The sequence below is a fragment of the Aulonocara stuartgranti genome (genome assembly GCF_965226115.1).
Source record: "Aulonocara stuartgranti genome assembly, chromosome: 2".
Classification (NCBI taxonomy): Eukaryota; Metazoa; Chordata; class Actinopteri; order Cichliformes; family Cichlidae; genus Aulonocara; species Aulonocara stuartgranti.
Window position 1 is genome coordinate 33,255,421 of NC_138940.1, and position 15,500 is coordinate 33,270,920.

A 15,500-nucleotide genomic window follows, 5' to 3' on the forward strand; every position below is an offset into this window, starting at 1 on the left:
ATGAAAAAAGTCAGAATTCTGAGAAATTCTGACTTTCAGCAGAATTTTTCTCAGAATGCTGACTTTTTTCATCAGAATTATTTTTTTCTCAGAATTCTGAGAAAAACGATTTTTTTTACTTTAATCTCAGAATTCTGACTTTTTTCTCAGAATTCTGGAAAAGAAGAAAAAAAAGAGGTTTTCTCAGAATTCTGAGATTAAAGTCAGAATTCTCTTCTGTTATAGATTGATGGATAGAGAAATTCTTCAAATTTTGTGTCTAGATCTTTCTGAGTCACTCACAAATTATGCATGTATTATTGTTACAATGCTTATTCTAATCTTCTTAAAATTTGCCGCTGACAACCCTTTATAATATCAAAGTAAAAAACAACAAAACTATTTAAAACTTACCGAAAACCACAAACTAACTTAAACTAAATTGAAATCAAAAATTAGAAATTAGATAAAAAACAAATAAAAGATACAATCCGACAGTTGCACTGGGTCTTATTCTGCCACTTGGTACAGTCTGAACTGCTGAATTGCAAGTGATCAACAGCAGTTGAACTATTGGAATTGTTTCCACTGGTTTCAAAGTCTCTCTGTCTGTTTGTCTGTGAATTAGGCAGTCTTGTTGCATTGAAATTTAGGTGATTTTGCTTTTTTAGGCGACACCTTGACAGTGCAGTTTAAATTTAGGTGAATCAGCTTCTCAGACAGCATGCTGAGGTGTGAACTCTTTACATTATTTCCTCAGAAGTGCTAATTTGCAGAAGTGAAAAAAAAAGGTGACATGTCACTTCCCATTTGATCGATCGTCTATCATTAGCTTGTATTTGTCATAATTGGAATATGATGACAGTATGCTCTCACGTTGCTTCGCTGATACACCACTGCTCTTAGAAAACCTTATCAAACAATAATTAACAGTGAAGGACAAACATGATCCATTAATTCTTCAAGGACTCAATATTTAATGGCTCAAGTAAAATTCAATGACAGGAAAAATCATTTCACCATGTAAGTTAATTTTTTTCATAGATTTATGTGGGATATCTTACAAAGGCATAACAACACAGACTGTATAGCTTTAACTAAGAAATACAGATTCGCTGGCAAGCACTGAAGCCTTCTCTCAACGCAAACTTGACCTGACTCACTGATGACTAATTTACAAGCATATACTTAAGTCTTATATCGTATTTTGATATAGTTTTTTACAAGATACATTAGTGTACATAAAATACTCTGGCAATGTACATGCCAGTATACACACCCACCCACGCATACATGCAAGGAAATACACGCTCTCTCATTTACACACATACAACATCACTTGTTAACACTTTCAAACACACCCTCATTGATATTATGTATCAATTTACATTACAACTGAGATTGTCATCTCCTCAGTTCTCACTTTTTTCCCTTTTGCAGTTTTTATGAACAAAGTGATTTATAGAATTGAAGTAGGCTTTAGTATTTACCATGTGTGTCTTTCCAGTTTGTGACCCTTATTACTAGTTCTTAGGGGTACTGCTATGTACAGCTTAAATTCCGGTTTACCTGACAGTATAGATGTATAGATAGATTTGTGTGCACGTAGGCGTAAGTGGTATGCACACGTCACAAGGATTGACCATGTACACGGTGTAACATTGGTTTGTTCCATAAGACAGACAAACGTGTAAAGCAGTAAACATCAATACTGACATCAATTCTAATGACTGATGCATGAACCACGTAGTCAAGTGTCAAAAGGCCTTGTGGAAGTTCAAACAGTTCATGCAGTTTATGACACAGCTTGACATGTTAATCATGAAACACATTTCGAATAGAAATAGTCTTAAAATAAAAAGGAATCCTCATCTTTATGTATAGCGTCGTCTCTACATCTATTGCTAGGGCGTAAGAAATTTTAAAAACTCAAAAGTAATAGTGAGAGCAGAATCATGCAAAGTCGACATTTAGTCTTTCCATTTGATGTTTTTTAACGGATGAAAATTTTTGACACAGAGAGAGTACTTACTTAAAAAAAAACAGGACATTCATATGGTATGCACTTTGTTCTGAAAATAAATAAAACACCACTTTGACCCGTGAGAGGACATAAGATATAACAAAATGAATGCGGCCACACAACAATAATAAAAGAAAATCATATTTTTGCAAAAAGCAACATCCTGCTGGTGTACATTCATGCAGTTGCTATAGTATTCCCTCTAAAAGTAGTATTTCATGTAGTCTTTAATGGATCTGCTGCAATATTACAGTACATAGGAGTTATGTAGGCAGAGTAAGTCAAAACACAGGGTACAGTTAGTATTGTGCTCACGTTGCATGTGTGACTGGGCAGTGTATTTTAAACAATCACATTTTTATTACAGTGTAACAGTGTGTTAACTCATACATGTTCTCTTAGATACACTCTTTTCATGATATGAGAACAGTACAGATTACCATATTTAGAAACAAGCTGACATTACCTATACTGATTGAATTAATTAATGGGTACATTTCTTAAAAACCTAATTCTTATTTTGGAAAAATGTTACTAAGAATTTTTTTTTACCCTTCACATAGCTGTAGACAGAACTTGAAAAGACTTTTAATGATTTTGAGGTTTTGGATTAGACGTTGTGATGGCAGATATGAAGTGCTGGATCTGTATTTGGCAGAGATAAAATTCCAATTTTCAGTGACATCATGATGTATGTTCCTTTTGATATGTGCTCCTTTTGATTAAAAATGCATTGTTCATATCATTGTGTGATGCCCGCCCCCCCTTCCGCACTCCTACACCAACACCAGTGGAATCATATGAAATGAAAATGATAGAGAAAAGAAAATGAAAGTATTAGTAAATAGGTCGAAATTGGATTCCCAAACAGGGCAATTTCCATCAGTGTATGTTTATAGGAGGATTTAACTTTTGAATTTGATTCATTTTCATAATTGACTAAGGTGAAATTGAATTGCCCCTTCTTTTTTTATTTTTAGTCCTTGACGCCGTTCCTTTAAGTGATCGTTTCACAAAGTCTCTGATAAATCCCCTTTATAAGGATAAGAGCTCTGATCTGAGAGAATAGGTGTGGCAACTAATAGCATACTAACACAATTTGCCTTGCACCCTCCCTTGAGAATACCGTGTTGCATTATAGATTTAGGCCTGTTCCCAATTTGCAAGGTGGTACTACAAAATTAATCACATGAATCACATACCTGATGATGTAGACACCTGGCTTGGATGTTACAGGCAAGAAAAATGGATATCAGCAAAGTCACTTATTGCTGTAGCAATAGATTATACTGCACCCAATCTGTTACAGCAGGAAGTTAGTCTGAAGTAGTTATTATCATCAGTACAATTTGCACACACCGGCAGTGATGTAGTGTGTTTATCGAACCTTGTGAGCGACAGCCCGCAGGGAGGGCCTTTCAAATAGTACCGATGCCTATTCTTATGATAACTGCCAAAATAACATTAACATCAATAATTCAGCTAGACTCAAAGCCCTGAAGAAATTTTTGCTCCCTGGTCTATTATTCCAGTGTCAACACATTGTAAAAACTGATAATAGAAACTTTGCAGTGTAACTTAGTGAAATGAAAACAGAGTAGTAATTAATAGCAGGAACACAGGTGTTAAAATACAGTGGGAATAAAGGAAGTGTTAAGCTGCTTTTGCTGTGTTATTGTCACCTTTACACTTCGTCTGCACACGTAGAGCATGTTTTAGGAAAAGCAATAGATTTAATCCAAACCTCCAAACCACAATGAGGGTCACTACAGAGATCACACATCAAAGTAATTAGACTGAGAATTTCATAATTGGCTCCAGAGCTGTTACCATTTGAATGTTTCTCAGCAGCAAAATGAGAGAAATAGAAACAAAAAGGAAGAAAACAGAGACGACATTTCCAAAGCGCATCTGTCTGCTCCTTTCAAGGCTAAGCTACTGCGACAATGCTAAGTGTGAACATTTTCTTAATAGAGTTGGCAGGCATAGAGCAATCACCACATATGAAAAAAACAAAACAAAAAACGTATGTGTATGTGCAACGCTTTGTGTTTGTGGGTTTTTTTATGCATTGGTCCAGGGTGAGAATGTAGAATTGTAGAATGCAAAAGAATGCAAAAGACGAAGATGCAGCACTGTCTACTATTGGCCCAGTTATGCTTTGTAGACATTTTTTATCCTTCTGAAGCCCCTTGACCAAAATAGTCTTCTAAAACATGTCCAGACAAGACAAAAGAAACATATTCCTCCACCAAAAAGGTTTGTGCCATGTGCTTTACAAAGCAATACTTCACTAGAACATCAACAGAAAAAAAAACCAAAAAAAAAAAAAACCATCCACTCAAGAGTTTGTAATTAGCATTTAGCCCAATTTAGCTCACATAACACAAAGTACTGCATTTGCTTTTGCTTCTGTGCAGGGAAATTGTCTTTTGGAATGCACTTACACAAAACTAAACCCAAGGAGCTGAAGGTGTACACTGGCCTTTTTTATCGCTAAGCAAACTTCACCAAACAGAAAGCAAGATTATCCTTTTTTTGTGATGGATCTACTTTGGCATATAACCATTTATTTATTATACATGTGTCTTCTATGTTAAGACTTGCTTGCTCCTTCCTCGCTTGTCAGACTGGTTTCACATGATTTCTTTTTTTAACATCATCATAATTATCTCCAATCCATTCTCAGATATCTTAATTAGTGAAACTGAGCTTGAGCTGGTCATTGAGCTGGTCAAGTTATTCCAATTATGCATACCCCACAAATACGCATACATACTAATCTAATAGTTGTAGGCCATCTTTGGATGGAGTCACGTTTATGCTAAGCCAATGAAGATCCGTGTTTTACTATTACAACTGGTTCTCATGTAAGAAAGAGCTGCCGCCCCCACCAGTCTGCTGCCCGGGAGAGGAGAAGCTTGCCAGGGGAATGACCTTGATGGGGTCCTCCTTCTTACTGCAGTGTCTATCCAGGGTGTTGTAGAACTGTGGACGATTGATCCCTTTGTCCAGTTCATCTTTTTTGGGCACAGACCTGCCCAACGTATGGCGGCCATCCATGACCCCCATGCTGCCCATGTTAGCTTTTATTCCCCGGGCACAGCTCTGCTGGAAACCAAAAGAGGGGAGGGCAGCAGTGATGGCAGTAGTGGTAGGGGTGGAGATGGGGCTGTTGCTGCCAGGACCCTGGAACTGGGCCAGGGCTGGGGGCATCCAGCAGCTGTCAGAGTGGCCTAGTATTAGACACTCCTGGGTACAGGTCTCAGAGGCCTCAGCCAAGGCTTTCTGCAGGTTTACCTCGATGGCTGTAAAAAAGCAGACAAAGAAAGAAGGGGAAAAAAACAAAACAAAGTTAAAACAACAGGTCAGAACATACAGAGAACTGGAAAACAACAATTTTACTGTGGTGATATAAAAGGGCTGAATGAACTCGTGAATCATAATGCAAATAAAAGAAAGTTGTCCACTTATCAATGGTTGACCCAGAAAATGTCAGCCTTTTAGTGAAATGAAAGTCAGTGATAAATGTTTCATTTCATCTTGTAATGAGAAAAACACCAGCAGAGCATTTAATTTCCATTGGTATTCCCATGACTCTGTCTGTTTACCTACAATATGCACTGAATTCCCTGTAGCTTAATTAGTTAGAAAAAAATGTCTTGCTGTTTGTGTCTTGGATTGGCTTTACTGTATTCAATTTTTAATGAACATCTTAACAAAATACTGTTTATTTTAATCACTGTCAATGTGCCACTCCTTAGACTCCTTTGATCTTTTAGAATCCAAAATAAATCTGGTCAAATAAGCTGTGAAAAAGATACGAATCATTCCAGAATCTTATTCAGGTAAAATTCATGCTCGTTGGGCCAAGAATTAGGCTGCACGCTTGGAAAAATTAGGGGGAAAAAAACAAAAAATCTGAAAACTCAATGAAGAGGCAAAATGGGCAAGGCTAAGCACTCAGACTATCTCATCTTATTATCTCAGAACTGACATCACATGTGGAATGAGTCTGGGATGAGACCTCAGCATTGAGCCTCTGCAATAAAGTCTGTCATGCCAGATAATTAGAATGTAAAACAGTATGCACCAAGGCAACCAGAAGCCTGCAGTGTTATGGTTCCTAGGCCATGCAAAGGCAAGAGGGGTCCTCATTCAGACATCACATCTCTCCTCTAGGCCTCAGCTTCAAGCTGTCATGCAGAAATTATTTAGTGTATTTGCATAAGTAAGAATGCTTTAAATAATTAAGGCGTCTTAGACCCTAGTACGCTGGAAAGACTATTTCTTCCACACGCAATTCTACATAGTCTATGTGAGTCTCTTTCCCAGACATCTTCCTATCACCTTGTTTATTGTCTTATGGCTTTTTATGAATGAAAATGAATATCGTGATTACCGTCTAGTAGTAATACGAATTGTCTTGATTGCTGCGTAACGGCACGGCGAACATGCTTTGTATATCGTTGCTACCCTACACTGAATACCACGACGTCAACTTTAATTATAAGAGTAGCTACTGAAAATGAATCACCTGGTATAAATTGTAAGGATATATTTGAAGTATCCACGTGGAGTCAAATCTGTCCTCTCCATATTGAACTGAAGCCGTGAAGCGGGAGTGTATAAATCCCCTGGGCGGTAAATGTGTCACCTTTCAAAGGGTCACTAACTTAATTAAGGGAAAAATGGATGCTGCTTTCTCATTCTCTGAGCTAGGACAATGGGGCCAAGCCAAGTCTCGGCCGTGCGCTGATTCAATCTTTCTCCAAGTGTTTTCTCCTGTTGGTAATGCCTTTTTAGGTTGCTGATGTTTTTGATTAGGTAATGTAATTAGCATAAATGCCCTATTACCCACCCAGACACACAGAAAATGTTGCCTTGTCCTCAATATTTTTCCTTCCTCCTCAGATTCTATTTAAAGGTGACGCTTTTACAAATGAAAGGTACGTTTTCCCTCTATGACTTTAGACAGACTGAACTCATCGCATTTCTATGTCAACAGCCTTCAATGCCTACAAATTTTATATGAAATATTTACCGACCCGCCTCTCTCAACGACATGGGCTCGTACTATTTTCTATTCCGGTGGGGTAGTTTGGATAGGCGGCGGCGGCGGGTTCGGGAGGGTGGGCACACGGTATGAGTGATGTCGCTGACAGCTCTTGCTGCCTTCGTCAGCTAGAGGTATGCCGCAGCCTGCTTGTGATGCCGCTGTCTTTTGTATTCAGGGGGAACAATTGTACCCCACGGAGCTTTTGGGAGAAATCACACATCACTGATGCCACAGATCCCCTGATGCTGTGAACATACTTTTCTACATTCCCTTCAAGGAAATTTGAATGGCAGACAAGTGGGGATAATAGCAAACAATGAGTTGTAATAGAAGTGAGATCAGACGTAGTGTTCTCGTTTAAGATGATTTATTTTTACTGAGTAGCATGCGTTTGAAAAATAACTCTGATAACTGTTTATTCTGTTAATTTAACATTTAATAAAAGCAATTATTGTAAATAATTGTTTCCTTCCCAAATTAAATACTGTTTGCTTTATGGCCTGTTTGATGGTCTAGGTGATCTATTCTGCATTTTTAGACAGTGTGTCACACTTTCGGGAATATGCATACCAGCCGTACCTTTCAGCATTCTTGTTCTGCAACATCAACACATCCTGTGGCCAGCCACAGATCGAAAACTGCTGCATTCACCTTCAGCTGACCTTCCATTTGGTGTGGTCAAACATTTACAGCTTGTATAAATATTGAACAAGTGTAAGAGAAAGGTGTGAGGATGCTGGATGGTGTGTAAACCATTCCCAAAATGTTTTTCTGGGTGCTGAATGAAAATATAGAACAAATAACATCCCGCAATTTGACTTTAAACCAAGTGGGGTTGATATAATGCAAATGCCTCTCACTAATGGGAGTACTTGCAATCTTTTAATTAAAAATATAATGGGGTTGAAGACAATGCCTGGAATGTGTGCAGCATTTTACAACTTGGTCCAATAACTTTACACAACTTTGTGAGGTATACTATGTTTGCTCAGACTTTTAAGTTGTGTAATTTATGTTTTTTTTAGCTGAAAAAAATAACATCAGCACTGATATCACATGAAGATGTTTTTCACTCTGCTTGGTCCAGTACACCAACAAAAGCAATTAAAAGCTGCATAAACCCATTTTGGAGGCAGACATAACAAAGTGTCTAACTGTGTTATAGCATACAGATGGTCATCTTGTTTTTTACAGCCTCTGTTAAAAGACATTTTATATTATTCTAGTCATCTGGGGTTCAGGTGACACGCTGATAATAATCTTCCTTTAAGTGTAGTTTTAATCTTATCCCAGGAAACAAATTCATGTTCTCTTAGCCATCCAGGCTATTCCCACATCACTTTTCTATGTCAGTTCATACCACATAATGCTTGGCTAACGGCTAGTTTGGCATATGCTCTCATAAAAAATGAGCAGCCAACTCACATTTTGCCATTTTTATGTAATGAATAGAACAGCTTCTGCTAACTCTTAAATTACTGTGGGCAAATCCTTTCTGTTGGCACGTAACCAGCATTAGTTATTTTCACTGGACCAGCTGACCAGTCAGAGTGTGCTTATTCGTTAATCATTACTTTCATTTTTTTGCTTAATGATGTTGTTTGGCAAACTCAAATAAATTGGTAATTTCACAACTGCCTGTCGCCCACTCTGCAATCCAAGAGCCTAGAAGAATTCAGGCAGCCCTCTTGAACTTACACTCACGCACTACAGCTGGTGACACAGGATACCATTTAAGTTGATGAGGGCTTAGTGCTTCGGATTGCATTCAGATTCACTTAATTTTTTTTCATGACCATAAACTTCATCAGAACATGCATGTTCTAACAGGCAGAAACACAAATGGACACACACATACATAGCTAGGATCAATTTAAGCAGCTTATTGGGCCTTTTCAGTACAATAGCATGAGATATTTAACATGACAGTTGATGATATTTACCGACAAAGCTTGTTACATCTTGATGAGCTTCACATTAAGGTCTGCACACATATCACGATTCAAGTCATTATTTCAGCATGCACAAACTCATTATTGCTAATTAAAAGGATAATTGCATGCATCTAGGACATTAAATTCTTCCAACAGCCATCAAGAAGGTGGACTAGGCCCGTGACTCATCCTACAGAGTTAATTGGTTCAGTCTTTGCAAATCTTTTGCAAGAAACTTGCATGCATCTATGCATCAAACACATTTACTCTCAAATGAAAGCCATATTATATATTTTTGAATTAATGCATGTGTCATTTAGTAAAATTATTTTTAACAGAAAGACTATAGAAGTTATTTATAGTACAAAACTTTATTAATGTAGAAACATTCATAAAAATTATTTAATATAAACACATCTTTCTCCACCTCAAACAATCTGATTATTAGATGGTGATGTATGGATGCTCATAGCACTATTTCACACTCCAGGCCTGTACTGCATTGACTGAGGATCTTATTTTCAACAAGCTGCTGTGCCGTGTTGTTGTGCTTTTTATCAAATATACATAAATCCTCAAAAAAACTGTTAAATTGTTATCCAACCCATCTATATTCTTGGTTCATTTATACCACACCTTTAAGCTAAGCTTTTAAATTTCCATGATGCACAAAACAGCCCCCGGGCTCACAGTCTTCCACTAATATTTTATTGCTTTTAAAAGCACAAATCACTACCTGGCCACAATTTTCAGATATTTCAGGAAAAAAAGCTTAAGGTCACACTTTCAGGAGCCAAAATTTCAAAGTATATAAGAACATATTAATTTGCACCATGTGTTTAGGATCTGTCTGTCTTGCTGCACAGTTGCAGTTTTCTCCATTTTCAACATCTCTGCCCTTCCATATAATAGAGTTGAATACGATTCCATCCTAAACGTGTAAAAGATATTGCCAGTGTTATATTTATAGTCAAAAAATGCCCCTGTAGCTATGGATTTGCTGATACTAATTTAACCTCACTGACATTTCATTTTTCATCTGCATTTATGTAGAGTTACAACAGCTTCAGTCAATTTGACACCAACAGGAATAACAGTGCCAAAAGATGCAAGAGCCTTTTAAAATGAAGTCTGCGACTTTTATCAAAAGTTATCAAACCAGGTAACACAGTTATCAAGAGTGCAGACTGAGTGTTATTATACATTATATGTTCTTGTTTGTTAGATAGGAAATGAGAAAGAAACTGGGAAAAGAAAAGAAACAAGATACACTCTGTACAAGCACGTGTCTTGTCTCTGGAGGGAGACCAACACACAGAAATAGAAGAATATGAAAGATTATTTCAAACAAATAGAATCTCAGTAGAAATAATTGGGTTTGTAATTACTAAGACTTTATCACTTCACTCGGCCTTATGCCCACTCCAAATGTACAATCTGGATAAGCAAATGGATGGTCATTAATAATAATAGCGCTATTAAAACCCCTTGGTGTTGCACTGAAAAGAGGGATGCCATTACTTTCATCGCAGCTCTGGCAATCGTCATTTGAAGGAGAGACAACTGTCTAATTTTCACAGCATCACAAAAACAAGACGGCATTTCAACATCCTCCTTCCTTTCTCAGGGCTTACATTTTTGATGCTCGTCTTATAGTTTGATGATGTCTACTGATGTGTGAACTCCTGTTGTACTCAAAAGCTTTAAGCTGAGACGGATTTCTGAAGAGATGGAAATGATATGACAACATCTGTGACTTCACTGGAAAGGGCCAACATTTATCTGAATCAGTCTGAAAATGAACTTTGTAAGCTTCAAATGCTGTTTGATTTTTTTCTACTTTTATCAGGAGGAGATACATTAAAATCCCTGATGAAGATGACATTGTTAAGCATTTTCTACACTAAAAATTTTGATTTCCAAAATTCATGCACCAAAATGGTGAAAATATTTTGACCAATAAAACGATCCAAATATTACAATAACGTGTTTTTTACAGGGATCCATCACAAAGAGAATAAAGAACGTTTAGCGGAGCTAGAGTTTAGCAAGAAGTTAGCTTGCTAGTTTCCCTCTAAAGATGACATATCACAATGTGACTGAAGTATTTCTGAAAAAAAACAAACACACAGCAGTGCAATAGCTTTGGGATAGAAAAGACAGAAGGCTAAGTAGCACTGAGGTTTAGAGTGTTAATGAAGTCGAGCTACCTGACGCATAATAACCTGCCATGTGGTGGCTAGCTACAGTGCTATGATTATGCTAATACAAACGCATGAGTACAAGGAAAATGTAGAGCTCAAGATTAGCCCATCCACAACATGAGGTTAGTAATTAACACGTTGGACTGTGGTTTGAATTACTTGCTATCACAAAGTCTTGATTCTTAATGTCCTCCTCACATGTTAGTTGGCCCAAAAGTTTAAATATTTAATATCTGGGACATGCCGAGGGTTTTCTCTGGCAAGTTTGACCACTGATTGATTACTTTGGGCCCCCCAAAGGCCCATGTTTTGGAAATAGGGCTGATACATCATTATTTCATGAACTGATAAACAGACTGTCCTTGCAGCCAAAGGGATGGCTGTAGAAGTAATTAAAGCATTCCTTTGTGGCAGTAGAAAAATGACGTGTTTGAACTTGAGAGTTTGTCCAAATTAACTCTGAAGAGGCTCTCCAATCCAGCTACTTCTGTCGTGTAAAAAAAAGCTATGCTGAGGTAAACAGTTTGTAGGGGCCTCTTTGGAATTAATTTTAACATGGATTTATGGTATTATGTTAAAACACACGTTGGGATTAGCACCTGCCTTGTTTGGTCATCCTCAACAGGCATTAGAACCCCTGAGAACTTTTACTTGTGTGACAAGCTCAGTGTGGATTTTTCCACTGAAATACATTATTTAGGGCAATTCTCTGTTGCAAACGATACAAAGCCAGATATAAGAAGTGGCAGAGTAATAGTTGCCCCTTTTTACTTCTTAAAACAAATAGTGCCAGATGTAATGAATGGCCTTTTTTGTAAAGGAGACAATGTGATGCAGATAAGAAGGGAGCAAGGTTGTCCATATATACTCTAGACTAATTACTTTTGATGCATTTACGGAGACATTCCTGACAACGGTGAGTCTCTGAGCCACATACGTATTTATCAGCACTTGTGGGACCTATACAGTTCCTCGCCTGTAATCCATCTAGCCTTGTCTTCTCTCGACCCTTTTTGCTTTCCTAGTGTTTGACCCATTGTAACTGAAAGTAATTGCAGGCAGAAAACAACATCTAATGATTACTTTATCTGGGAGTCTGAGAGAGAGTGAAAAGTCACAGACAGGTACTTTCAACAAAAGGAGGAGGCCTTTTTGTTCCCGACACACAATTTCAGACAACAAAGAATATTATTGACTTGCCAGAGATTAGAACACCAAAACAAATAACAAAGCACAGAGAGAGGACAAAGTGCACAAAGAGAGAAAGGATCTCTTGAACAACCAAGTGCCAAACACTTGCTTCTTTCTTTTTGTTGCCATTGATTAAAAGTATGTTGTAGGTAGAAACACCCATTTCTCCACTGAGAACGTACAAAACAGAGAGAATGTACAGACTTAATTTAATGCAAATTCCTTTATCTACAAGTCACCTTTGTTGTGAAGAACAAGAAAAACCCTCAAATTTTCTATTTCGCCCAGCATAAAGCGTTTGCTAAAAAAGCAAGCCCCGACATCAACAACCACGACTGTGTGATTTCCATCAACAGAGAGCACAGTCGGGAAGGTAGAACACAGAAACAGTTTTCTTTCACTTGACTTTTTGTGTGTGACATTGGTTGATTACATCTCCTTCATTATGTCTGGACCACTATTGGGCCTTCCCACCCGAGGACAAGATGCCGGTGTCACCATCAACACAATCAGGCCTGGCCAAATACTCAGCATGGGCCAGATAGATGAGAGGTGCAAACACCATAACAATCTGCAATCAGCGCTCATCAACACAATGACACACAGAGGTGGAGGCACAGAGTTTCTATGGGGGGTAGAAACACAAGACATGTTGATGTAGGTACACACACACACACTCTGATGCTTTCATTTGAAAATCTTCTACAAGGGTAGCAATTCATTTTATTTTTATTTTTTTTGTAAACCTGTATGCTGCGAAGGCACTGGATGAAAGTGCAGATATACTGTACAGGTGTGCTGTTACCAACAAAAAAGCAATACATAAATGTATATTTATAAGACTAAAAAAATTGGATCTACCTTAAAATTCATTGCTCGTGGATGAATGTCTGAACATTTCCATATTGTGGAGATAATTTGAGAACTGGGAAATGGAAATAAAGCGTGTAAAATGAAAAGGAAGTTAAAAAAAACATTACTGGAGAATTAAGACAGAAAGAAAAACAGGCTGATTAAGTGGGACATAACAAAGCACTCTGATATTTGCAAAAAGATTGGATTGTTCCAGCAGGAATACTATCTAAACAATCATGATTTTTAGGAAATGACTTTGATCTAAAAATGAAAATGCCACTCATAACACTCTTAGCTTTCGTTTTAAAATCAAATCGGAAGCTGATTTGAAGCATAAGCAGGTCCTCAGAATCAAATCTATTATGTAAGAACTGGATATTTTCTGAAAATAGCTAATAACTATGAGACCCCTGATTCACATGATGGAAAAAACAAAACAAAAAAACGACTAGACAGACAAACTGTACAGCAGCCACCGACGTGCTACCTCCTGTGTCGTGTAACAAGCAAATTCATCACACTGACCCATTGCCCCCAATTATTATGGAAAACAAGAATGAATCAAATTAACATTGAAGAAGCTCTCCAGTCCAGTAGCTGTCTGTATAGCCGATGGATTCAACGACAGGAGAAGAGAGGGTAATAAACAAGGTTCCACTGTATATGCTATATATCTTGCAGTCATTGATGATTAGCTCTGTTTTCCCTTAGCCATACATTACGGTTATTTCCTTCATGGCCGAGCAGATAGGAAGCGGATACAAAGACATTGTGAAGCCCATCTTTCAACTGATAACTGGCAGGCTGAAAACCACTCAGCACCACGGGCTGCATGTTTTCAGTGTTTGAGTAATCTGGACATGCTGAAAATTGTAATCTCTTATATGACAAAGGTGAGAGGAGGACCTGATGTTTTTGTTGTGCTCTGCCAGGATGTCAGTTTATTGTACAGTGAGGTATTTTTGAGGGGAAATCATTCACTCTGTTATCAAAAATGAGTCTCTCTTCAGGAGTCAGCAGCCAAAGTCCTGGTGTTTTGTCCTAATAGGCAATACTGAAAATGTGTAATCTGTTTAAGGTGTCAGTATCAGAGGCAGACACTCATGCTGCCCTTTTCTCCTGCCTTTTCACTCTCCAGCTTTAAAATATTTTGCAGACAGCTTAGGCATGAATGGAGGCTGTATACAGCGTTAGCGACAGTCATTAGTGATGAGCAAACTTGCATTTGCAATATCAGTGTGTATGGTAGCATGGTAACGGTTTTAATATGAAGGGCAGACTCTCCCCAAATCCCCCTGAGCATGTACACTTTAAAGGTTTTCCTTTTCCGAAGCACCACAGACCCTCCTCCGGGGACAACTATTAATTTTTCACTGAAACCTCCCCTGAATAATGAATTCTGTCCTATTTATACGCTGTGATAAGTCCACTGAATGTCTAAAAAGGGGTTATCGTGAAAAGGGTAAGGCTTTCAGAGAAAGACCTGTTCCTGCTTAACATGTTTAATTCATCCGCATCGCCATGTTCTTGAAAGCAGGAGAAAAGTCATATAATGTATCACTGGCAAACATGAAAGCAGACACAAACGGCACATTCAATAAATCACGGCTTTACTTTTACTGTTTTGATGTTGACTGTCACAATCCTCCACCCAAACACCAGTCGCTGAAAGTTCAGATATATGCTTTTTACTCCTCCAGGCCCTGGCTGACAGATATGCTCTCACTAAAATCACAGAGGTACTCAGTGGCTTGTGTTAATGTTTCTGTCACAACGCACTTTATTTGGGGTGTGCTGAGTGCAGACATTGTCAACTAACGCTCACAACAGAGAGAGCGACAGCCACAGATAGACATGCAGAGGGGCAGAGCGCGTGGAAAATGGCAGTTGCTGAAACATAAGCAAAAGAGGTGTAAAGTTAAGTCCATAAATAATTCAATAAAAACTAGAACATGACTTCAAAATCTGAACAAAAAGAACAACCTAAAATACTTTTGATACTTAAAATAACTGTTTCTGCCGTGACTTTATTACTCCAGGATAGAAAAATGCTTAATTTTGTTGCAAAACTATTCATTACAGTCTCACTGTAACTATAGCACATAATAACAGTGTATAGTTGGAGTCAACATTTAGCAGTGTGCAAAAGTCTTGAGCTATCCTTTCTTTATATCTCGCTTTCAAGGAGCCAGGCTTTGTCGTGTTTTCTTTAACTGTTCTTATGCAATAGTTCTCCAGATGGATGCTTTTTCACT

The 15,500-nt window shown here is 37.9% G+C and overlaps 1 protein-coding gene across 1 annotated transcript in view; it reads right to left on the minus strand.

Annotated features, from left to right (window-relative positions):
* Positions 1-947: 947 nt before the first annotated feature.
* pcdh11 (protocadherin 11) overlaps positions 948-15,500 on the minus strand; it is a 202,619-nt gene continuing 188,066 nt past the window's right edge. Inside the window, exon 10 of the mRNA XM_082555733.1 lies at positions 948-5,310. Within this exon, the coding sequence (XP_082411859.1) occupies positions 4,856-5,310 (455 nt within the window). The 3' untranslated portion in view covers positions 948-4,855. The remainder of the gene's footprint in view (positions 5,311-15,500) is intronic.